Below are 26,552 nucleotides of genomic sequence, written 5' to 3'. Positions count from 1 at the left end.
TGGGTGGCTCAGGGAGTTAAGGATCTGCCCAGGGGCCTGGGATCGAGCCCCGCGTCGGGCTCTCTGCTCAGCGGAAAGTCCGTTTCTCCCTTTCTCTCTCCCTCTGCCTCTCCCATGGGCATGCTCACAAGCACACACACCCTCTCTCTCAAATAAATAAATACAATCTTAAAAAAATGCAATTCATGAAAATTCCCTTATTCAAGTGGGCGATTATTAAAATGGATTAAAAATGGGTATTGTATTGAATAACAACTCGACACACCACTGTTGAGTGTTTGTTTGGTAAGGTGTTATTAGAACCTCAGATGGGAATGAGATTTGGTTGCTACCTCTTAGAAGCCCCAGACTTACTGCTGTGATTATTAGCATTGTACCTGAGGTCACAGACCTCCATGGGGAATGTTCTCAAAACTGTCATCCTGTTCCCTAAGAGGCTGGATTGTTTGGGAGCTTGAACATTTTAAATGTGGTTCTATTTTGGTTTTATGTTTTGTTTTGTTTTATTTTTTATTTATTTATTTTTATTTATTTATTTATTTAGTTTTAATTCTGTCCAGTCCCAGATTTGTGCACCATCTTCTTTAGAAAATGAGTATTTTTGGTTGGTCAGGGTATGGAGTCATTATTTGGCAAGTGAATGACCTTAGAATTGATGATAAACATTGTAATTCCCACCACTTTGAACCAGAAAGTGCATGCAAAATATTTAGAATTGTAACAATAAGCCATTTCGTAGGTGAGGAAAACAAGATAGAAACAGAGCAACTTTTTCAGGAATGCATAGCTAGTGAATAGAAGGACCTGCGTCAGGGGTCCACATGCCCTCAGAAACGTCCACGAGGTTGGCTTTTGGTTCCAAACTCTTGCAAGGTTGTGTATTTCAATTAGGATTCTGGAACTCTGCCATAGAAGAAAAAGTGGTACCGACTATCTTGAAATTATAAGAATGAATAGATGAGAAGTGTGACAGTAACTAAATAAGACATTATAGGAAATTTAGTACATTAAAAAAAAAAAAAACCTTTTTTAGTTTTTCTGGAGCACTGTGATTTTGACACGGCACCTTTCCCCTATTAAATTTTTAACACAATTACTTGTGTGTTTATGTGACAACATGTTTTAATCTAATTCTGCAAGACAGCTAGAAATGGCTTGCATTTGCTTTTTCACTCAAAATATTTGTTTGGAATTAGTCACTTGGTTTAATATGTAAGCCCAGTTAGTGCGAACAAGAGAAGAAATGCACTGACAGGGAGGAAAATGTTATTGCATAATGTAACCACTGTGTTGATAGAATGAGTTAGTGTTCTTCAGTGGGGATGTTTAGCATTAATTCTGATTTGGAAAGGGGCAAAAAAAAATTACTTGTACTGTGAGTCTTCTACTCAAATCATAATACTTTGATGGCAAAGCATTTTTTTCATACTTAGAAATTGTTTTAAGTTGTATACCCTGATAGGATATTATACTATGTTTATATGCCAGTAAATCACATGATGTATTTTTTTTTCCTCCATTTAGATCAATACTTTTTACAAATTCTGGGCTGGTGTGAATTTGGAATGCAGTGCAAGTGTCTCCAAGTCCATATGGCAATTCTGCGATTTTCACATTCCATCGTCTTCAGGAGGAAAAGGTAAGCAGAAAAGAAAACAAAAACAACCATTGATCATCCAGTGTGTACTGGGATGCTTTATCTTTAATATCTCATTTAGTCTATATAGCAGTGAGCACTAAGTTCTTGGGAGTGAAAATGACTATCATTGTCAACTTCATCTTACATAAAATACAAATAAAAGTATTTAAGTTGATCAAACCCAATACCAGGAGCAAATATTCAGAGATGAGACCAGGCATTTTTGTGCCTCATTGTACTGAGCTGTGCAAAAGTCACCCTGACTTCAAAAGCACGCGACACTGTTCTCTGGACTCGGGGCCACCAGGGCCACTGGAGATCAGGGACAGGGTATAAGGGACAGACAAACCCAGCCTTGTCTCTCAGCTCTGCCATGTTCTGATCATGTGATCAGGCACAGGAACTTCATCTCTAAACTTGAGGTACTATACTTGTAAAAGTGCAGTAGGGTTGTTGAAAAGTCTTAGGAAAAGCCCAGCGGCTGCGGCAGAGACACCATAAAAAGGGGATCTGTAATTATAATTGAAAAATGTTGTGGAAGTAATACTTGACATACTGTCAGAACTAAAGCTGAACTTGACCTGCAATGTGACTTTGTTTCTAGTTGGCCTCTTTTCTCTGATTGTTAGCAAGAATCTTATGCTGAGAAATTAAGCAAGAGAAAATGATTTCCCTCGGCTACTACGGACTATAAATGGGAGTCGAGAACAGTCCACAGCTTACCTCATTTGACTTTGGTAATAAGTGTGTGAGACAGGTGTAATTATTTATTCCCGTTTAACAGCAGAGGAATGAGAATTCAAACATGAGTGACCTAGCCAGCACACTGCCTGGTGCCTCGCAGCTAGTCACTGCATGCTTGCCAAATGAGTGAGTCAAATACGTGACAGAGCCACGATTTATAAACAGATTTTATAATCTCAGGTTCAGTGCTCTTTCTGGCTTCTTGTCTGTCTTCCTGGAATGGACTGGGGTGAGCCTAAAACAGCAGTGGTATCCTGTGTTACTCATTTGGCAATGGGGGTTTGATTTTGAAAGGAGAGGAATATGTTGGTTTCATTAGCCTTTATCTGTCTCTCTTGCTTAGTTCATCGATCATTATTTATCCCATGTCCCTATCATCAACCTCCTTCCTTTCAACTGAGCTACAACTGATCTATAACCTTGTATTGTTAGTCCAAGTACATAATTTAATGATTTGATGTGTGTATACCATATCGCAGATGATAACCGCAGTAGGTTTAGTGGACATCCATCACTGCCCTTAGTTATAGACCTTTGTTCTTAGGATGAGAACTTTGAAGATCTACTCTCTTAGCGACGTTCAAATACGTTTCACGGTCTTGTTAGCTGTATTCAGCACGCTGTACATTACATCCTCAGGACTCATTTATCTTGTAAGTGGAAGTTTGTACCTTTTGAGCAATTGTCTATTTCACCCACCCCTCCCTCACCCCACCCACAATCCAACCCCTGTCTCTGACAACCACCAGTATGTTCTCTGAGTCTGAGTTCATTTTATTTTAATCCATGTATAAATGAGATAATACAATACTTGTCTGTGTCTGACTTCTTTCACTCAGCATAATAGCCTCTAGGTCCTTCCCTGTTGTCACAAATGGAAGGGTGAATAGTATTCGGTTGTAAATGTATATACCACACCTTCTATATCCATTCACCTAATGATGGACTTTTAGGGTGTCCACATATCTTGGCTATTGTGAATAATGCTTCAGCAAACATGGGAGTGCATCCATCCCTTGGATAACGTGTTTTATTTCCTTTGGATATACACCCAGAAGTAGGATTTCTGGATTCTATGACAGTTCTGTTTTTAAGTTTTTGAGGCATCTCCATCCTGTTCTCCACAGTGGCTGAAGTGCTTTACAGTCCCACCAACAGTGCGCTAGGATTCCCTTTTCTCCCCATCCTTGTCTATTTTGTTATCTATTGTTATCTATTTTGTTATCTCTTGTCTTCTTGATGATTAACCATTCATACAGCTGTGAAGTGATAATGTAGTTTTGATTTGCATTTCGCTGGTGATTACTGAATACCTTTTCTTGCACCGGTTGGCCATTTGGATGTCTTCTTTGGAAAATGTATATTTAATTTTCTGTGCCCATTTTAAAATCCAATTGTTAGGGATTTTTGAAAATTGAGTTGTATGAGGGGCACCTGGGTGGCTCTGTCAGTTAAGCGTCTGCCTTCGGCTCAAGTCATGATCTAGCAATCCTACTCACCGGGGAGCCTGGTTGTTCCTCTCCCTCTGCCCCTCTCCCTGCTTGTACTCTGCCTCTGCCTCTCTCTCTCAAATAAATAAATAAAATATTTCTTAAAAATTGAATCGTATGAATTCTTTATAAATATTGGATATTCACTCATTTGATGGGTTTGCAAGTATTCTTACCCACTCTGTAGGTTGTCTTTTCATTTGTTGATGGTTTTTGTGTAGTGCAGGAGCTTTAAGTTGAATGTAGTCCTCTATATAGATTATTTTTTCTTTCCTTCTTTTTTTTTAAGATCTTATTTATTTGACAGATATGCCAGAGAGCACAAGCAGGGGTTGCTGCAAGCAGAAGGAGAGGGAGAAGTAGACCCACCACTGAGCAGGGAACCAGACATGGGGCTTCATTCCAGGACCCCAGGATCATAACCTTAGCTGAAGGCAGATACCCCACTGACGGAACCACCACCCAGCCACCCCTCAGTTTTTAATTTCTTTTTTTTTTCATTTGTACTTCTGGAGACCTATCAAAAAAAAATCATTGTTGAGACTAATGTTAAGAAGCTTCTTCCCTATGTTTTCTTTTAGGAGTTTTATGATTTGGGGCATTATGTTTAAGTCTTTAATCAATTTTGAGTTAATTTTTGTTCCTGGAGTAATATAGGGGTCCAATTTAGTTTTTCTGTGTATGTTTACCCAAATTTCCCATGACCATTTATTGAAAAGGCTAACCTTTCCCTACCAGATGTTTCTGGTTCCCTTACCAAATATTAGTTGACTGCAATTCTGGGCTCTCTGTACTATCGGTGTGTCTATTTTTATATACCATACTCTTTTGATACTAGCTTCGTAGTATAGTTTGAAATCAGGAAATGTGATGCCTCTGACTTTTTTCTGATTTCTCATGATAGCTTTGGCTATATGGGGTTTTTTGGAGTACCATATATATTTTGAGATTGTTTCTATTATTTCTGTGAAAAATGTCAATAGAATTTTTATAGGGACTGTATTTAATCTGTAGTTTACTTTGGGTAGCACAATTTAATGTTAGTTTTTTCTTTAATTTTATTAATACATTACATTTTTTGTTTTGTATTTGTTGAACTCTCTTTCCATCCCAGGGATAAATCCCAATTGGTCATGGTGTGTGAATCTTATAACAAATTCTTGAATTCAGTTTGCTAATATTTTCTTGAGTATTTTTACATCTCTGTTCATCTGGGATATTGGTCTATAGTTTTTTTGTTTTGTTTTGTTTTTTGCTTTTTTTTTGGAACGCCCTTACCTGGCTTTGTTATTAAGGTAATATTGGCCTTGTAAAATAAGTCTGGAATGGTTTCTGCCTCTTCTAATTTTGGAACAGAATGAGATGGATTGGTGTTAATTCTTTAAATGTTTGGTAAAATTCACCAGTGAAGCGATCTGGTCATGGACTTTTCTTTGTTGAGAAGTTTCTTGCTATCAGTTCAGTCTCCTTACTAATAATTAGTCTGTTCAGATTTTCTATTCATGATTCAATTTTGATAGGCTGTATGTCTCCAGCAATCTATCCATTTCTTCTAGGTGTTTTGACATATAATTGTTTGTCATAGTTTCTTGTGATCCTTTTATGTCTCTGGTATCCACTATAACTTCTTCACTTTCATTTCTTTCTTTTTTTTTTTTTTTTAAGATTTTATTTATTTATTTGACAGAGAACACAAGTAGGCAGAGAGGCAGGCAGAGATAGAGAGAGAGAAGCAGGCTCTGCACTGAGCAGAGAGCCCAATGCGGGGCTCGATCCCAGGACCCTGGGATCATGACCTGGGCTGAAGGCAGAGGCTTTAACCTGCTGAGCCACCCAGGCGCCCCTTTACTTTCATTTCTGATTTCATTTGAGTCCTTCTTTTTTTCCTTGGTGGGTCTGGCTAATTGTCAGTTTAAAAAAATCTTATCAAAAACCCACCTCTTAGTTTCACTGATCTTTTCTGTTTTCTCTTTAGTCTCAATTTCATTTATTTCCCACCTGACCTTTGTTCTTTTCTTCCTTTTTCTAAATTTGGGCTTAGTTAGTTCTTCTTTTTCTAGTTTCATAAGGTATAGTTAGGTCATTTATTTGAGTATTTTCATGTTTCTTAATGTGTCAGTTGCTATAAACTTCCCTCCTACAACAGTTTTTGCTGCATCCTGTTCATTTTTATATAATTGTATTTTCCATTTTCATTTGTCTGAGCTATTTTTCTGAACTTTGCCTTGATTTCTTCTTTGGCCATCTGCTAGCATGTTGTTTAATCTCCATGTATTTTTAAAATTTTCCAGTTTTTCTTGTAATTCTAATTTCATACCATTGTGGTCAGAGAAGAAGCTTGATATGATTTTAGTCTTCTTAAATTTATTAAGGTTTATTTTGTGGTATGACCTGCAATTAATGCTGAATTATATTCCATTGTGCTTCGGCAGAATGTGCATTCTGTTGCTTGGGGATGGAATGTTGTTGAAATGTTATGTCCATCTAGTTTAACATGTAGATTTCGAATTTAAGTAGTTATTGGTAGGTATAGACTTAATGTTGTCATTTTGCTCATTGTTTCTGTTTTGATTCCTTTGCGCCTTCTTTTCCTACTCTCTTTGCGATTTGATGAGCTTCTTTAAAGGTATGCTTAGATCCTCTCTGTGCATCTGTTGTGATGTACTATAGATTTTTCCTTGTGGTTAACATGAGTCTTGCATAAAAAATCTTAGATTTATACTAGTCTACTAAGTTAATAACAACTTAAGTTTGAACACATTTTAAAACACTGCATTTTTTCTAATCTACAGGTTTTATGATTTTCATATCATAATTTATGTATTTTTATCTTGTATATTAACTAAAAATTACTATATTTTTAATTATTTTTACTTCTTCTGTCTTTTATTTATACTAGGTTTAAGAGTGATTAGCTCACCACCATTGCATTACAGTATTAATTTAAATAAATATTTAACTTTGTAAAATTTATACTTGAACAGGTTTTCCTGGTTTAAGCTTATTCCCTTTAACATTTATTGTAAGGCCAATCTAGTAGTGATGAACTCATTTAGTTTTTCCAGACAGGAAATTATCTCTGCTTCAGTTATCAAGGAAAATTTTGCTGGGTATGATATTCTTGGTTGTTGGTTTTTCCTTTCATCACTTTGAATATATTGTGCCACTTTCTTCTGGCCTAGAAAGTTTGACATAACTTTCAACAAAGCTGACAGAAAACTCTGATTATTCTTATCATGGTTCTCTTGTGTATAACAACTTGTTTTTCTCTTGATGCTTTTAAGAACTCTGCTTATCTTTGTCATTTTCATTACTATATGACTCTTTTATATCCTATATGACTCAGTGTGGGTATCTTTGGTGTCTTATTTGGAACTCTGAGATCTGGATTTGGAAGTCTGTTTCCTTCATCAGATTAAGGAAGTTTTCAGCCATTATTCCTTCAGTGTTGTACCTCGTCTGTCTCTTCTCCTTCTGGGACTCTATGATGCAATATTACTTTACCTGATACTGTCCTCTATGTTCCTTAAGTGTCATCACTTCTTTATTTTGCTGCTCTGATCAGATGAATTCCACTGCCCTGTTTAAGGGTAGTGCTGATCCTTTCTTGTGCTTTGTCTCTTCCATTGTTGAACCCATGTATTTTTTTTTTAGTTCAGTTACTGTATTCTTCATCTCTTTGTTTTCTCTCTGGTACTTTCTTAAGTTTTCTTAGTGAAATCTTACTTTGTTCATGTATTGTTCTCCTGACCTTGATCATATTTATGATAATTATTTTGAACTCTTAATTAGGTAAATCACCTACCTCTTCATAACATCTTTTTCTGATGTTCTTCTTTTTGTTTCATATAGAACATATTCCTCTGTTTCTTTTTTCCCCCTGATTCTCCATGTTGGTTTTTACATAGTAGATAAAATAGCCACCTCTCTCAGTCTTGATGGAGTCTTGCCAGAGATGAGACTTATTGTTCTATCCTGTTCTAGCTTTTATTTGTTTCTCAAACTTTGTGATTGTCCCAACTGTCTGATTTGCTTTTCTTTTCAGCTTTTATTTTAATTTCAGTTAGTTAACAGTCAGTGTTATGTTTCAGGTAGACAATGTAGTGATTCATCAGTTCCATACACCACTCAGTGCTCATCAAAACAAGGGCATTCCTTATTTCGATCATGTATTTCACCATTGTCCCACCTACTTCCCCTCTGGTGACTATCAGTTTGTTCTCTAAGAGTCTGAGTCTTTCCCTTTGCTCATCTGTTTTGTTTCTTAAATTCCACATGTTAGTGAGATCATATGGTATTTCTCTTTCTCTGATTGACTTATTTCACTTAGCATTATACTCTCTTGTTCCATTCTTGTTGTTGCAAATGGCAGATGTCATTCTTTCGTGGTTGAATAATACTCCATTGTGTGTGTGTGTGTGTGTGTGTGTGTGTGTGTGTGTACCACTTCTTTATCATTCATCTATGAATGGACACTTGGGCTGCTTCCATGATTTTGCTATTATAAATAATGCTGAATAAACACAGAAGGGCATGTATCCTTTTGAACAGGTATTCTTCTTCTTCTTTTTTTTTTTTTTTTGGTAGATACCAAGTAGAGTGATTACTACTACTACCATGTAGTAGTTCTGTTTTTAACTTTTGAGGAACCTCCATACTGTTTTCCACTGGTGATTGCACCAGTTTCCTTTATCGCCAACAGTGTATGAGGGTTCCTCTTTCTTCATATACTCACTAGCATTTGTTATTTCTTGTGGTTTTGATTTTAACCATTCTGACAGGTGTGAGGTGATATCTCATTATAGTTTCAATTTGCATTTCCCTGATGATAAGTGATGATAAGCATCTTTTCATATGTTAGGCATCTGGATGTCTGCTTTTAAGAATTGGCTGTCCATGTCTTTCATGTCTTCTATCCATTTTTTTTTTTAAAGATTTATTTTTCAGTCAGTGGAGAGGGCTGCGGAGAGGGAGAGAGAGCACAGGGAGGGAGGCAGACAGAGGGAGAGAGAGAAATCCAAGCAGATTCTCTCTGGAGCCCAACATGGGGCTCAATCCCACACCCCCAAGATCACAAGTCAAGCAGAAATCAAGAGTTTTGGACATTCAACTGACTGAAGCACCCAAGTGTCCCTTTCTGTATATTTTAAATTAGACTGTTTTTGGTGTATTAAGTTCTTTATATATTTTGGATACGAACCCTTCATTGGATATGTTATTTACAAGTGTCTTATCCCATTTAGCAGATTATCTTTTAGTTTTGTTCATTGTTTCCTTTGCTGTGTAGGAACTTTTTATTTTCATGTAAGCCCAAAAGTTTATTTTTGCTTTTGCTTTCCTTGCCTCTGGTGACCTGTTTAGAAAATTATGTTGCAATGGCTGATATCAGAGAAATGACTGCTTATATGTGCTCTCTTCTAAGATTTTTATGGTTTCACGTCTCACATTTAGGTCTGTGATCAACTTTGAGTTTATTTTTGTGTATGGTGTAAGTAAGTGGCCCAGTCTCATTCTTTTGTATATAACTGTCCAATTTTCTCAACACATTTTGTTGAAGAGACTGTCTTTTTCCCATTAGATATTCTTATCTCCTTTGTTGAAGATTAATTGACCATATAATTCTGGGTTCATTTCTGGGTTGTCTATTCTGTTCCATTGATCTATGTGTCTATTTTTGTGCCAGTACCATACTGTTTTAAATTATTACAGCTTTGTAATATAACTTGAAGTCTGGAATTGTGATAATTTCAGCTTTTCTTTTCTTTTTCAAGATTGCTTTGGCTAATCAGGGTCTCTTATGGTTCCACACAAATTTTAGGATTTCTTTGTTCTAGTTTTGTGAATAATGCTCTTGTATTTTGATAATGTGTAAATTGCCTTGGGTAGTATACACATCTTAATATTTGTTCTTTCAATCCATGAGCATGGAATGTCTTCCCATTTCTTTCTGTCATCTTCAATTTCTTTCATCAATGTTTTATAGTTTTCAGAGTATGAGTCTTTCACCTATTTGGCTAGGTTTATTCTTAGTTATCTTATTAATTTTTGGTATAATTGTAAATGGGGTTGTTTTCTTAATTTCTCTTTATGCTGCTTCATTATTAGTGTATGGAAATGCAGTAGGTTTCTGTACACTGATTTTGTATCTTGCAACTTTACTGAATTTACCAGCTCTAATAATTTTTTGGTGGAGTCTTCAGGTTTTTTTTTTTAAAGTTTTATTTATATGAGATAGTGTGAGAATGAGCAGGGGAGAGGGACAGAGGGAGAAGAAGCCAGCTCCCTGCTCACTAGGCAGCCCAGTGCAGAGCTCGATCCCAAGACCCTGAGATCACGATCTGAGCTGAAGGCAGCTGCTAAACTAACTGAGTCATTCAGATGCCCCTTTAGGGTTTTCTATATGGCATCATATTATCTGCAAATAGTGAAAGTTTTACTTCTTCCTTACTGATTAGGACGGTATTGATTGATTGATTGACTGATTGTCTAATTGCTGTGCCTAAGACTTTCAGTACTATGTTGAATAAAAGTGGTGAGAGTGGTCATCCTTGTCTTGTTTCTGGCGGTAGGGGGGAAGCTTTCAGTGTTTTCCCATTGAGGATGATGTTCACTATGAATGTTTCACATTTATGGGCTTTATTATGTTGAGGTTTGTTCCCTCTAAACTTGCCTTGTTAAGGGCTTTTATCATGGATGGATGTTTTGCTTTGTCGGCTGCTTTTTCTGCATCTATTGAAATGATTATATGGTTTTTATTCTTTCTCTTATTGATGTGATTTATCATATTGATTTGTGAATATCAAACCATGTATGTATCCTAGTGATAAATGCGACTTGATCGTGGTGAATTTTTTTTTAGTGTATTGTTTGCTAGTATTTGAGGATTTTTCCATCTATGTTGAACAGAGATACTGGCTTGTAATTCTGATTTTTTTTTTGTGGTGTCCTAATCTGGTTTTGGTGTCAGGATAGTACTGGCCTCATAGAATATATTTGGAGGTTTTCCTTCTATTTTTTGGGAACAGTTTGAGTAGGATAGGTATCAACTCATCTTCAAATGCTTGGTCCAATTTTTCTGTGAAGCCATCTGGTCCTGGATTTTTGTTTATTGGGAGTTTCTTATTATTGACTCTCTCCTTGCTGGCAATTGGTCTGTTCAAATTTTCCATTTCTTTCTGCTTTAGTTGTTATATGTTTGTAGGAATTTATCCATTTCTTCTAGATTTTATAATTTGTTGGCATACAGGTTTTCATAATTTTATCTTACAATTGTTTGTATTACTGTGGTGTTGGTTGTTATTTCTCCTTTTTTTTTTTTTAAGATTTTATTTTTTTATCTGCCAGAGAGAGAGACAGAGAGAGAGAGAGACAAGCAGGGGGAGTAGCCCAGGTGGGGGAGAAGGGGACTCCCCACCAAGCAGGGAGCCTGATGTGGGACTTGATCCCAGGATCCTGGGATCATGACCTGAGCCGAAGGCAGATGCCTAACCTACTGAGCCACCCAGGCATCCTATTTTGCCTCTTTTACTTGTGATTTTATTTGAGTCCTTTTTCTTTCCATCTTTTATGAGTCTAGCTAAAAGTTTATTGATTTTGTTGGTTTTTTTCAAAGATCTATTCTGTTTTTAAATTTCTATATAATTTATCTCTGCTCTAATCTCTATGATTTCCTTCCTTCTGCTGGCTTGGGTTTGTTTTTGTTCTTTTTTAGCTCCTTTGGTTTTAAGGTTAAGTTATTGCAGATTTTTTCTTGCTTCTTGAGGTAGGCCTGTATTGCTATAAACTTCCCTCTTAAAACTGCTTTGCTGCATCCCCCAGGTTTTGGATGATAGTGTTTTGTTTTCATTTGTTTCCATGTAATTTTTGATTTGGAGCCCAGAGTTTTAAAAGTCAGTTGACTCAGTACTAGGTGAGCCTACAGGGTAGATGATAGCCTGATCCCCACCCTTAAAAAGACAACAGCCTGAGGAGATACAACATAGAAGCACAGTTTGCACAATGGGAGGAAGATCTGTTTATACTGATTTCAGAGCATGTTGGGGCTACTTCTCTGGGAATAAAGGAGCTAGCAGGTGCCATTTTGTTCCCCCAACCCAGCTTAGAAACAGAGCCACCTGTGGAAGCTAGTGCGACAAAGACACTTGCTACCTAACCTGCTAGCAGTGTGCCTCACTCATAAGTTCTCTGAGGAGTCTTCCACTGAAGCCTGCTTGCCTTGTTCCTGGGCTCAGCACCAATTCTGCTATGCTCTGTGCACCCCACCTAGCCACCAGCTACACAGATACCAAGTGCCTTAGCCATTAGGCTCCATGACCCACCACTATGCACAGATACTACGTGGCTGAGCCCAGACCTGGATGCACAGATGCTGCTCACACCTGGCTAAAATCACTACCATGCTAGATGCCTCAGGCCACCACTGCACTTCAGGGGATCTGACCTAGGACTAGTGCCAATTTTGCTAACACCACTTCCCCATCCCCATGCCCTTCTACAGTCACGCCCCTCAGAGGTGGCCGCCCTGGGTCACACTAACATAGAGCACAAGCATAGCCTACAAGAGGCAGAGAGTCAGTGCAGACATCTAGACTGAAAGGAAAACTGACTCCGACACAATCGAAGGATGCAAGCAAAACACACAGGAGACTTCTGAAGAAAGACTGCATTGAAGGAATTACACTTTTAAGCCAAGTGTCTTTCTCAGTGATTGTCTATAACTGAATTTGTTTCCCAAGAAGTGTTAATCCAGATGCAGCAGGTGATGTTAGCCACATTGTAAAATCCTCCTTGTTCAGCTGAAAAATAACCAAGAGCTGTCTTGTTACCAAATACAACTTTTGGCCAGAAAGTCTAAGCTTTACTGGACAGCTATTGCTCTAGCAGCAGATTCTTCAGTAATTTCAAGAATTAAGAAGTATGGCCTCATTTACATTCATCTTTAACCAGAGAAGTAGGGACCTGCCAGAAGGACTCCTAAATCATGAAAGCCCGCTAGTAGGTCTTTTCTAACTTGACCATATAAAGTCAGGAGAGTTAACCAATGAAATATCGTACTTCTCCTGTGGAAAGTTATGAGAAAGGTTAGTTTTTTCTCAGTAGCTGAAATATTAATCTCAATGTTGTTCCAGTGGCCTAGGAGGTACTGATGCGGGCATTATCTTTCCAGGGCAAAGCCAGAGTAATAGAAGAGAAGAAAAAGAATTTTTATATTCAGGTAAAGTAGAATATCTTTATCTGTTGTCTTGGGCAGAAGCAGTCTTCCCCAATGTCAGCTACTTCTCTTCCTCATCAGTGAGATTTGGAGGTTCCCAGTGTCTATATAGGATCTGATGTTAGGTGAAGACTTACTCAGCCATGAGGCATTTATCCAGGGCTCAGCGTCTTCTAATTTTGCAGACTTGTCAATGGTCAGATCACTTGGTAAGGTATTTTCCAATCAATTCTGAGGGCTGTTTTTTTCCGATGACATTTCCAGAACACCGAATCACCAGGCTTCACACTGAGACCAACAGGATCCTTTCAACTGGAATCCAGGAAGACTTCTTTAACCTGTTGATGATAGGCTTTAGCATAAGACATAAACCAGAGCTGGTCATATTAGCATGAGAAAATGAGAGATAATAAAAGATCAGCAGAAAGTTGTATACCAATAGACACTGGTCTGTCAGTCTATCCTGTGTGGAAAGAATTTGTTTCCCAAAGGGGATACTGAGAACAGTCAGCAAGACTAAAAGCAATACCTCAGGCCAGGGAAGTCTGGTAGCTTTGGCAAGTTTACTGCTTTTAAGTCTGAGGATCCCATTAGTTCTCTTGACCTTGCCTGCAGATTGAGGATGATAGGGACAATGGTAATTCCAAGAAGGTTGCAAGGATTTTGTTAAGGCTCATATGATAGGGGTTCTGTAAACTGGGCACCTCAATCATTGTAGTTTCAGGAAGGTATAGCAAATGGGAAACACTCTCTAGCAGCTTCTTTGCCACTGGACATCAGCCTTGCATCGGAGAAAGCTTCAACCCATCCAGAAAACACACCTACAATAGCAAGAACAGATGGGTAACTCCTACTCAGTGGCAGCTCAATGAAGTGCAGGTGCAGGTGTTCAAGGGGTCCAGAAGGAGGCCTGAAGTCTCTGGGAACAAAGCCAGTTTTTCTAGGATTATGGAGCTAACAGGTCAGACATTGTTGGTAGAATATTGAAGAAATTTTATAGGAGTCTCTCTGTCAATGTCTTTTCATAATTGGAGTCTGTTTAAATGCACTATGGTAGGTGAAGGAGTGCAAAAACCAAAAAATGGGGCTTGTCAGGGTTCCAGGAAGAACTAAGTGGTTGTCTTGGATTTCCTGTGGCCCTGACGGCTAGAGCCATGATTTAGTCTTCTTAATTTCTGACTCAGGAGCACACCATTGCCATTTTAAAAGGACATCAGGATGACAAAAGTCTGGCAATGAGGGGCAGTTTCTTGCAGAAGGAGAATGGACTCTACACATGCTGCAATCTTAAAATTATGATGTAAAAAAGGCTTAGTATTACTTATTGACAGTGTTTTCCCTATAATTAACATATCAAATAAACCCAGTTACTTTAACAAGCCCTTTGGAATATTCCAGGTTAAGAAGATTTCACTTAGAATTTCATTTTGGGAAAGGTTGTGAAACAATATTTTAAAAAAATTTTTAAAGCACTTGTCTAAACTGGATCACAGATAATCACGGAACTTAATAATTAAAAGATGTACTTTCACAGTCTGTTGCCAGAAGCAGACCAGAAGTCCAAGAATACTGTCCTTTTAACAGAAAGAAAACCAAATTCTAAAATGGTGGCAGCTTCCTTTTGACATTAAAATTCATTTTAAAATAAATTCATTTTAATCTTAGCCAGCTTGACCACACATTAAAGATGCCTTTTCCACAAGTTTGTACAATTTTCTTTTTATATTATGATTTTGTCCGATGTTTTTCCTCTTTAAATAATCACATTTGCCTTAGGATTAAATTGTTTCTTTTCCCTCAACAACAAAGTGTATGTATTTTCATTTCTCATACCTTCTCTTTCTGAAAACCAATCCTGCTTTCCTGGCATACAAAGATGTTTTCCTTATTATTTTTAGTACATTTAATTACACATATTATTTTGAATTCTTAATGCTTAGAAACCTTCATTTCTAGTGAAAACTAAGAAGTGAACGATTATAAAGTGCTTTACCAGCATTCTTTAAATTTGCAAATTTATGAATATATTTCATAATTTCTAGAAACATATGCTTTTTTCAATTTTCCAATATCTCACTAACACATCCAGTTATCTTCTGGTTTCTCTGTAGTAAGAAGCCAAAGTAGATAAACTTAGGTACAGTAACTAATGTTGCATTATCTTATTGGGAATTGATCTAGATTTTAACTTTTTTTTAACTTTTCAATGAATTTTTTTTTAAAGATGTTACTTTTAAGTGATCTCTACACCCAACACAGGGCTTGAAACTACAACCCCAAGATTAAGAGTTGCATGTTCCATTGAGCCAGGCCAGGTACCCCAAATATTTTCAGTGAATTTAACTTATCATTTAGCAAACCTTCAAGGTTTTAAGTTATTAAGATTTGGGAAACCATTTAAAAAGCTTACTTAGAAATTTTTATTCCATCTACTTGTTCTTAACATTTATGTCTAGTTTACCTATGAAAACTCCATTAAAACCTAGACAAAAGCAACTATCATTCTAAGCCATTTTTTGTTCACAAATTGCAAAAGATACAATGTGAATTTAACAGGTAAATTCAAGTAGAATAAAAGATGATTATCTGCATTATATTCAATATTGATAATTCTAAACATGTTTGTTTTAAAAACAGATTTAAATTTAACTTACTGAAGATGACCCCAGAACTTATGAACTTGAATAACATTTGGGTTATGTCTATTACATTTGAAAGTTTAATTACATAGGTGCTTAATTTTTTGAGCCAATTAAATAGAGCTTACAAATTAATTTTAGCAATAACATCTGGGGGTAGAAAACATCACACGTCTATAACACATACACATAGACACACATGAACATGTGAAACCAGAGATCATAATCATGGCTTCTGTCTTAAAATTATTGCCATTGTTATAAAAGTTGGATCTAAATTTATTTTTCTGGTAGATGGAATATGTTAAAGTTACCTGTCCAGATAGTTTAAGCTTTCCCAGATAAAAAGCTTTCCCTTTTTTATCTTTGGAGAACACAGTTAAGATTTTTATGTCCACTTTGGCATATATATTTTATAAATATAGTACATATAATATTTAAAATGTACCTGAATTACCCCCATCAAAAAGATGGTCTAGATGAGAGTTCTGGGGAAGACCTTGGAAAAAATGGGAATAAAGCACACTCCTCCTGGAAGGGCTTCGATTCCCTTAAGATCAGAATTTTTGCAATACTTAAAAGCCTTTTGAGACACACAGGCGAGGTTTTCAGAATTGGCACAAAGGATTGGCGGACTTCGAACCGCTTCTGGAAGCACAGCCCTGCTTTTATCAAGACTAGATTTGTAGAACCAGGGCAGTTTTTAATTCCTCAAAGAACTGGGTTCCCACCTAAATGATATTAAGGACTAACCTCCATTCATCTATGCTAGAATGTCTTTCTTTCCCTCTGGGTAGCATTATTTTAAAAGGTAATTGCATAATAGTCACTCAAGAGTGGAAAGACAGTTCAGACAGAGAATTACTAGGATGAGTACTCAAATGATAGAGGGGAACATCAGGAGTTATATCAGTCTTACAATCCTTTGTTCTAGGTATCTTTTCCTCTTTTTCGGTAATGAATTTCAGTGAAAGTACTTTGGAAATTTGAAACCTTCAGGAGGCTTCTTCATGCCAGTTAAAATAGGTATCCCATTCTATTTAACTGGAACCCTTGCCTTCAAGTGCATTTCTTAAGTGATCTTACTAATTGGAATGTTCCTCAAAATGACCATTGCATTCTTAAGTCCTAATTCCCCTGAGGACTGGCAGCAGGTTTGTAGGACCCTAGGTGCAAATGGAATTAACCCACGTTTCTGTCTGGCCTTATTTTGCCTACCTCCCTCTCCACCTAATGGTTACCAAGCCAATTTTTTTTTTTTTTTTCTGCTTGATGAATAAGTTTATTATTGTCTTTATCTGAAAAATCTTCATAGAAAGTTGTGGTTTGGTTTATTAGCTCTCAGCAGCCTGCTCTTGAGCTTGAAGGAAGCTTGCCTTCTTCTGAGCTACCCGATCTTTCTTTTGGGCAAGAGACATTTTGGGACGATTCCACCTCTTCTTTTTTTTTTTTTTTTAATTTTTTATTTTTTTTTATAAACCTGTATTTTTATCCCCAGGGGTACAGGTCTGTGAATCGCCAGGTTTACACACTTCACAGCACTCACCAAAGCACATACCCTCCCCAATGTCCATAACCCCACCCCCCTTCTCTCAACCCCCCTCTGCCCAGCAACCCTCAGTTTGTTTTGTGAGATTAAGAGTCACTTATGGTTTGTCTCCCTCTCAATCCCATCTTGTTTCATTGATTCTTCTCCTACCCACTTAAGCCCCCATGTTGCATCACCACTTCCTCATATCAGGGAGATCATATGATAGTTGTCTTTCTCTCCACCTCTTCTTTTTAACTTCTTTCTTAGGCTTCTTCTCATAGACTGGGTTCTCTCGTATAGCAGCATGAGCTTTCTTATACATCTCCATCATGTCTGGAGTTATGTTGTTCTTTATGTATTGAGAGAATTGTTTCTTATATGCATCTTCATCTTCTTCCATTAGGTAACGCATATAATCTGCAACATTCTGACCCATGATGTGCTTTCGATGTACTTCTGCATTGAATTCCTTGCTTTCTGAATCATAACCAGGGAATCGTTTGGTACTGTGAGGGATAGACCAGCCTCCATCCACTGCTCCCTTGAGGGCCCCCAAAATTTTATTTCCAGTAGTAGTTCTGGCAAGCCCTGCATCCAAATAGCAGGTGAAGGCACCAGGTTGACCATCAATGCTTTCCACATTGTATTCATCTCCAGTCACTTCCACTTGGCCTTCATAGATCTTGTCCATGCTAAACCTATTAAGGAGCCTGCGGGCCAGCAGCAGGCCCGTACAATATGCTGCAGCATAATTTGTCAGGCCAACTTTCACACCATACTTTGGGAGTTCATGAGCAGAAGCTGCACAAACTATCATATCTCCTTCTATGCGGCATAAGCAATCTGACAGATGATATCTCTGTTGGTTACATGAACTATCATCCTGTATTTAGGTGTGTTGTACTTATTTTTATCTTGAATTACCAAGCTTAGTAATTCTTGGTAACTTGAAACAAGCTTAGTAAGATTTTGCTGTTTTTGCTAGTTATCTGCAATTTCTGGGACTATAGTTCTAAGACGTAAACTATATAGGTGTGCTGGAAAGTGGTATGCTTGACTCTTGAGAATGTAAGCATCCCATTAGCTAAGCCTTTGGTTTTCTCAAAGCCAAACTAACACCTAGAACAGGTGTGCCTCAGGGTTGGAAATTGTGGGTGATTCACAGTGGAGCTCATTGCACAGAAGTTTTCTTGAGTTCAGTGGGTGACATAGTGTCATTCTAACCCATTCTGTGAGCAACATGTTCTGTTATGGGAGTCTTCTAAAGGTGGGAAGCCCCTTAACAGCCTTTACATGCTTAGCCTGTGCCCACTAATGTTTGAAGCTTTTTCTCCTCCAAGATCCCTATTAGCAATAGATTTTTTTTTTAAAGATTTTATTTATTTATTTGACAGAGTTCACAAGTAGACAGAGAGGCAGGCAGAGAGAGAGAGAGAGAGAGAGAGAGAGACAGAAGCAGGCTCCCCAACGAGCAGGGAGCCCGATGCAGGACTCGATCCCAGGACCCGGGGATCATGACCTGAGCCGAAGGCAGAGGCTTTAACCCACTGGGCCCCCCAGGCGCCCCAGCAATAGCTTTTATCTACACAAAACAAGACAAACTTGCACCTTAATGTCTCTGCAGTAATCAAGAGATGTTACTGTGTTTGGGACACAAGAAGCCCTTTATGCACCACCAATTCCCATGGAACCTTACTGAGGTTTTCCACCTGGGGAATTGTGGTATGAAAGGCTAGGGCTTAGTTCTGGTGGATCCTTCTGCTGCCTCAGTTGGGCCCTGTGCAAAACTGCCAGCTCATTTTGGGTTTCTGGCCTGTCTGTCCTCTCAAGCTGACCTGCTCTGTGAAGGAAATACAACTAGTTTGGAAGCTCAAATTTAAGATAACAGTGGTGCTCACAACTGAGAGGAGTTTACCTGCAGCTCTCAGAAATAGCAGGAAAGTGGACTCAAAAGCTTCTTGAGTTCCATGCCCGTGTTTTTTGTCAATGAATGCTATTGGAGTTCACTTAGGATCCCATTACTGCTATTAAATCTGTTAAATAACAAACATTCAACCAAGTAAAATTTAAACATATAACTGGTTTTATTAAATGGCTCATGAATCAAGCAGCATCCCATCTAGTAAACAGAGGGAGGCTTTGAGGAGCTGTACAAAATGGAAGGTTTTTATAGGAAGGAGGGTAGGCCAAGAAAGTTACTAGCAAAATAAAAGGATTATTTAAGGCAAGATCACCCTCCCTAACAAGGAAGATCAGGGGATCTTATTTTGCATCCCACTCTTCCTTTGGAGATGAAGATGGCCTGTGTGGCAAGTCACCTCATTGATGCTGACCAGAAAATTCCTGACTGACCAGTTAAGACTGTGTTTCTGGTGGAGGTTGAATTAGGGGTTAAGTTCCAGTTTACTGAGTGGAACTGAATAAACTGTCATAAGATTTTGGGCCTGTGATTTTCTTTTTTTTTTTTTTTTTTTGTAGAGTTTTGGGGGTTTTTTTTTTTTTTTTTTTTTTTTTTTTGGTAGAGTCTTGAGGGTTTTCTATTTGTAGTATATATTTATTTATATATATAGTATATAAAGTATATTATTTATAGTATCATGTCATCTGCAAATTGTTTTACTTCTTCCTTACCAATTTGGATGCTTTTCTTTTTCTTGTCTGATTGCTGTGGCTAGAACACCCAGTACTATACTGAATAAAAGTGGAGAGAGTGGACATTTTTTTCTTGTTGATATTCTTGGGTAAAAGCTTTTAGTTTTTCACTATTAAGTATGATGTAAGCTATGGGTTTGTTATAATGGTCTTTATTATGTTTCCTCTATGCCTTCTTTGTTGAGAGTTTTTATGAATGGATATTGAATTTTGTCAAATGCTTTTTCTGCGTCTATTGAGATGATCATATGCTTTTTATCTTTCATTTTCTTAATGTGGTATATCTTGTTAATTTCTTTGCAAATACTAAATCATTGGAATAAATTTCATTGGGTTGTGTTAAATGATCCTCTTAATGTATTTTTTGAATTTGCTAATATTTTGTTGAGGGCTTTTGTATCTATGTTCCTCAGAGGCACTGGTCTATATATTTTTTTTTTTTGTAGTGTCTTTGTCTGGTTTGGATATCAGGTTAATGCTGGCTTCCTAGACTGATTGGGAGCCTTTCTTCCTCTTGTATTTATTTGGAATAGTTTGAGAAGTGTATGTATTAACTTGTCTGTAAATGTTAAGTAGGATGGACCAATGATGTCATCTGGTCCTGCACTTTTGTTGGTGGGGAGATTTTTTTTCTTAACTGACTCAACTTGGTTACTAGTAATAAGTCTTTGTAGATAGTCTATTTCAACCTGATTCAGTCTTAGAAGTTGTGTTTTTTTCATATCTCCTAGCTTATCCAGTTTGTTGGAAGATAATATTATTCATAATAGTCTCTTAACATCTTTTGTATTTCTTTGGTGTTAGTTGTAACTTTTCTTTTACTGCTGATTTTATTTGAATTTCTTTTTATCTTGAGTAGTATAAGGTTTTGTCACTATTTTTTAAAATCTTTTCCAAGAATCTGCTCTTAGTTTCATTGATCTTTTCTATTATTTTTTTTAGTTTTCTTTCTTTTATTTCTGTTCTGATCTTTAGTATTTCCTTGCTTCTACTAATGTAGGGCTGTTTTCTTTAGACATAGGCTATATACTTCCTTCTTAGAGCTGCTTTTGCTATAGCCCAAACATTTTAAACTGTAGTGTTTATAATTTCTCTCCAGGTATTTTTTGCTTCCCTCTTTGATTTCTTGACATTTTGGATGTGTAGTAGCATATTATTTAGCCTCCATTTGTTTGTATTTTTTCCAGTTCTTAAAATTGATTTCTAGTTTCTTACCATTATTTATCTGTTAATGTTAAGCTACAAATTTATTAATCTTAAATAAACTTAATACTTCTGCAGTACTCACTAGTTATGTATTACATATAAGCACATTGTATACATACACAAACACGCACACACACACAAATTTATTCATGGGTTTAATATTTGTATAGGATCTTTGTGCTGATGATCATAGGAAATATTTGGTTGTAATCTTTCTTGTAAAGTCTTTGTCAGGTTCTGGTCTTGTTTCAGCACAATTTTGGCTTCATAAAATAAATACTGTTTTGTCTATTTCCTGGGGGTACTGGTTTACAATTTGTATTATTTTCTCATCAGTGTTTGGAAGCATTTGCTTTCAGTTCTGTATTCCAATATTCTCAACCCCTGGTGACTGCTAATCCCATTGCTGTTTCTATGGCTTGCCCATTCTGGACATTTCACAGAAATAGAATCATATAATAGATGATCTTTTTGTGACAGCCTTCTTTAACTTATTGTAATGTTTTCAAGGTTCATCTATATTGTAGCATGTGGAATTCTTTCTGTCAAATAATTTTCAGTTGTATACGTGTATACTATATTTATCCATCCATCATTTGATGGACAATTCGGTTGTTGCCATTTTAGTATGAAAAGCATTGCTATGAATACCCACATAAAAGATTTTGTGTAAATGTTTTGTACAAATTATGTAGCTAGGATTGAATGGCTGGATCATATGCTGTGTTTAACTTTTTGAGAAACTGTACAACCGTTTTTCTGAAGTGACTTCACCATTTCATATCCTCATCAACATGAAGATCCCAGTTTCTCTAATCTTTGCCAACTCTTGTCTTCTTTGATTTTTAAATATCCTAGTGGGTGTGACATGGTTATTTTGCGATTTTGATTTTGCTTAATGGCTATATGTTGAGCATCTTTTCATGTGTTTACTAGATGGACATTTATGTATCATCTTTGGAGATAAAGCTCTTCAAATCATTTGCCCACTGAAAACTACTTGTTTTTTACTTGAATTATGCATTCTTTATATATTCTAGATACAAATTCCCTGATACATATGGTTTCTCCCCATAGAATGGGGAGAAAATATTTCTGTTCTTCATAATGCTCTTTGACACACAAAGGTTTTAGTTTTGGTGAAGTCCAATCTTGTTGTATTTGGTATTTTGAGAAACCATACTATGGGTTCAAGCTCATGAAGACTTACTCCTGTGTCTTCTAGGAATTTTATAGTTTTAGCTCTTACAATTGGACCTCTGATCATTTTAAGTTATGTTTTGCATATGGTGTGAGGTAGGGGTACAAATTCATCCTTTTATATGTGAATACATCTTTTTATCTTGTTTACTTTCTTTGGTTTATTTTGAGTTTGTTTTGAGATGAAAGCTTAGCTTTCCAATTTTCAAACCTTTATTTTAATAATATATTTAAAGCCATTCATTTCCCTCTAAGCATTGCTATAGTCACATCCATAATTTTTGCTGTTTTATTTTCATTCAGTAAAACATGTTCTAACTTCTGATTTCCCTTTGAATCTCGGGTTATTCAGAAATGTGCTGCTTAATTACCCAACTTTTGGGGGTTTCTCTAGACTGCTTTATGGCCCAGCATATTATTGATCTTGGTAAGCATCTCACATACATGTGGAAGGAAAATGTATCCACAGCTTTATGTGTTCCATATCTGTCCCTTAGATGGAGCTAAGGTCCAGTCATGTGAGTAAAGATCCCTCCACTCTCTAAGCTGAGACTCTAGATTGAGAAGCAGATAAGCCCTCCCTACTGTGCTGTTTAAAGTCCACAGCCAAAGAATTTGTAAAACAATTGTTTTATGTCATGAAGTTTTTGGGATGGTTTGTTATATAATCGTAAAAAAGTAAACACTATTTTGTAGGCTCAATGTTTATGAGAAAATCTATGCTTCTTCATAATCCTATGGAATTTGGGACCAGAGTTAGCATATTGTGTTTTATATACATTTGGAAGCAGCCAACATTAATAACAAAGACATTGTACAGCTGTAATTCTAGTAGCTTGTATCACACTCTTGAACATAATGTCACCAAAAATCATACATAAAATCTTGTTCCACTCTTTTCTTATGCTATAAACCTTATACTGGAACCATTAACATTTATAAAAATAAAATTTAAATAAAACCCCAAATTCACAGAGCGAATACAAACATATTTAGCTAAATAATGAAGGTAAAATTTAGGTTTTTTTTTTTAAGATTTTATTTATTTGAGAGAGTGGAAGTGAGGGAGATGAAGCAGGCTCCGCTGAGCGAGAGCCCAATGTGGGACTCGATTCCAGAAGCATGAGAACATGACCTGAGTTGAAGGCAGACGCTTAACCAACTGAGCCACACAGGTGTCCATGAAATTCAGTTATTAAATTCCTAAGAGTACACTTGACAAATGCTTCTCAAGTGAAGGAAAGAAAGTAATTCTAGCTATTCACCTTTCAAATTGCTGGGCAACAAACTTACTGAAATAAAGTAAAATCTCTCTCTAAAATAAACAGGGTGGGCCTTTCTGTAACTTTGCCTCCTGAGCTTCTAATGCTCCTGGCTGACAAGTAAGTTACAGAATTCTTTTGTCAGTGTACAGTTTGGTCTCCTTTTCAAGGTTGTAGAAGTCCATTAGGCATTTGTTCTATGATATAGTCTAAGGATTGGTGGGCAGAAACACCATTAAGTATTAGCTTCTTTTGAGTCACTAATGTAAAAACTGCCAAGCTACAGTTAAAGAAAAAAAAGTGTTTATTTAGCCATCCACCAGGATCGTAATAAATAATGCAATATACTAATGTAATAACAGATGTTCTCATGCATTTATCACATAAATATACAAGAAAGCTGGCTTACAGGGCTGCTGGGACAAATTTGGAAAAGTGTATTTGGCAATACAGTGAGTTAACAGTGTTAAGACTATCAAACAGATTCTCTTACCTATCATTTTTTTTGAAATACATCCTCTATATATCAGTGAATAAATGGTAATGTTCCCTTATAGTTTCTACTTTTTATAAACATGCCAAAGCTAAGCCAATTGGCAAAGAATCCAGGTTGATAATTTATCAGTATTCCTAATGGAAACCAGATTTTAGAGAAGAAACAACAAAGATTTAACTCTTGTGCATTTCAATGTGGAGGCTGATAGACTGCAAGCCAGAATCATTGAAACCATAAAATATGTCTGAATGAAATAAAAACCCAAAGTAGTTTATAAATAGTAACTTTGATACTCAATATATAAATGCTGTATAGTATTAGGATGTTTATAATTCAATAAATGACCAATTATCTGACTGTAAAAGTGATGAACTCTGATTAAAGCTTAGTTTTGCTAGTAACTTTCACACAAAGACTTAAAATAGGGTAACCTTTAACATAAAGCTTTAAAACAAATAATTTAAACATATCTTAAACACTGAAAATGTGTTTTTAATTGTTATTTACAGTTAATCAATGATACCAGTGTATAGCTTCATGTAGCCAACTGCCAGTCTTGCATCCCTCTTTCAACATCTGCTATTACAATCTTCCTTATAAATAGGCAAATTAGTTTAGTGAAGGAGAGCGATCTGTGGTCCACAGTAATTCAATGTATGGCCATTTGGTTTGGAGACAGCGTTTAATGGGAGTGTCATCTGTTTGTAGCATAGGATCTTCAAAACCCATAACAACTGCGGTCCCTTCAACATACATTACCTGTTGAACAAAGAAAGCCACAGAGGTCAGTCTTAAGAAGGACAGAGAACTTTGCATGGGCTAGCAAATAAGGCCTTGCATATATATATATATAATATTTATTCAGGCCTTGCATATTATTTCATATGGAACTTTAATTTTATTTTGATAGATATTATGAGCAAGAATATTTGCTTACTAGTTAATGTAAAAATGTATTTGGAAACAAGATGGTGATACACATTTTAACTCATAGCTTGGCAGTTCATTTTTAGATATTAAGATCATGACTTCAAAAACATGTGAATCCTAAAATACATGCAGGTTGTTTCTGATAAAGAAAAAATACCATCCTTTAAATAACATATCAGTTGGAAGAAATGTTTATTTATATAACATATAGTTCTTACTGCTTTAATATGGAGGCACTGGAATGGTCATGCTGTCTCATGAGATTAGAAGCTATAATAGAAAAAGAGCTATATATTCAGAGGAGGAGTTTACCTTTTAAAATTTGAAAGGGTTAAAATTTCCACAGATAGGAGCAAACTGGATGTTTGTCAATGAAATCTGCTTTTGTAATTATAAAATGCTATTCATGAGTGTATTCCGTACTACATGAAAAACCATGGGAAAAAAATTAAGGCGGCTGTCAGGGCAGAAACAAAAATCAAACAGTAGAAAAAGTCTGGTAGGTAAAACTAGCCAAGTAGTTTATATACAGTGGTGATGATCATATAAAATATACATGGGCAGATGGATACTAGAAACAAGTTTTATTCTGATTTAATTGCAAAAAACTTTTAGGACTGTCTGTGAAATAATATACTAATACCCTAACTCATTAAAAGAGCTTACTGTGTATATTAAACGAGTCCGTCATTAATCTCTTTTTGTAGGAAGGGAAATTCCAAATGTATAATTTAAAAGGAATAGATACAGACTGTCTTCTTCCAAAGTATATGTATTTTTATATATTAGTGTTTGGTACACAGGATTGTTCTAATTATGTTCTTCCAATATAAAAGCTCTAATCTATCTGAGCAGCCTAAAGAAATAACTTTATTAGTTTTAACTGGGAGTTTTCATAAAAACACATTTGCAATTCTTATTTGCATTAATATATTACTCTCTATGATGAAATCAATTTAATACAATGAGACTACAACTCACATTTTTCAACTCTCCACAGTATAATCTTTTCTGAAAAATGGTCCACAAAGCATTTAACTCAAGTTATTACAATTATCAGATAAAACAGGACCTATTTTATGGGCAAAATCTGATCTAGTAATATCGATACAGCCGAGAGTAACAAAATGTATGTAAATGTAGCTGTTTTGTCACAGTGAAACTATTGTTCCAAAACACTAATGAAGATCTCAATGACTAACATATACTGATGAAATCAAAATACAACCAGTTCTGAAATATGCTGTAGCAGTAAAGAGAGTAAAAGACTCTTGGACAATTTTATGGGAATCAAACCTTGTTACAGACTCATATTTACCAAATTAAGGCGAAGACAAATTACTCTGAATGCTCATACCTTCTCATTATAATTTGACTGCTTCAATCCATTGTAGTGATAGACAGTAAAAGACTCTGGACCACTGGAGCCCTATTATAAATAAAATACTATTAAAACTTTAAAGTTTACTTTTATACTTCGAAAGGAAAATGTAGTTGAAAGGAAAATTCAAGTTTCTTAAATCCATATACTTTGATGGGGGAATCATTTGCT

At 36.2% G+C, this 26,552-nt stretch overlaps 1 protein-coding gene, 1 long non-coding RNA gene and 1 pseudogene across 4 annotated transcripts in view; 1 reads left to right on the top strand and 2 right to left on the bottom strand.

Annotated features, from left to right (window-relative positions):
• The first annotated feature begins 1,291 nt into the window (after positions 1 to 1,291).
• The window catches only part of LOC132020144 (uncharacterized), a 43,815-nt gene continuing 18,554 nt past the window's right edge, over positions 1,292 to 26,552 (top strand). Inside the window, exons 1-2 of the long non-coding RNA XR_009404936.1 lie at positions 1,292 to 1,375; positions 1,525 to 1,639. This is a non-coding gene — a long non-coding RNA (uncharacterized LOC132020144). The remainder of the gene's footprint in view (positions 1,376 to 1,524; positions 1,640 to 26,552) is intronic.
• LOC132020906 (large ribosomal subunit protein uL18-like) lies at positions 16,995 to 18,179 on the bottom strand (annotated as a pseudogene).
• Positions 23,861 to 26,552, bottom strand: part of MINDY3 (MINDY lysine 48 deubiquitinase 3) — an 81,758-nt gene continuing 79,066 nt past the window's right edge. For all 3 annotated transcript variants that reach the window (XM_059404250.1, XM_059404252.1, XM_059404253.1), the window contains 2 exons: positions 26,358 to 26,429; positions 23,861 to 24,829 (listed from right to left, as the gene is read on the bottom strand). In XM_059404250.1, coding sequence (XP_059260233.1) covers positions 24,680 to 24,829; positions 26,358 to 26,429 — 222 coding nt within the window. In that variant the 3' untranslated portion in view covers positions 23,861 to 24,679. The remainder of the gene's footprint in view (positions 24,830 to 26,357; positions 26,430 to 26,552) is intronic.

This window comes from Mustela nigripes, chromosome 6 (genome assembly GCF_022355385.1).
Source record: "Mustela nigripes isolate SB6536 chromosome 6, MUSNIG.SB6536, whole genome shotgun sequence".
NCBI lineage: Eukaryota > Metazoa > Chordata > Mammalia > Carnivora > Mustelidae > Mustela > Mustela nigripes.
The sequence above is the reverse complement of the archived record's forward strand: the minus strand, read 5'-3'. Positions and strand labels throughout refer to the sequence as shown.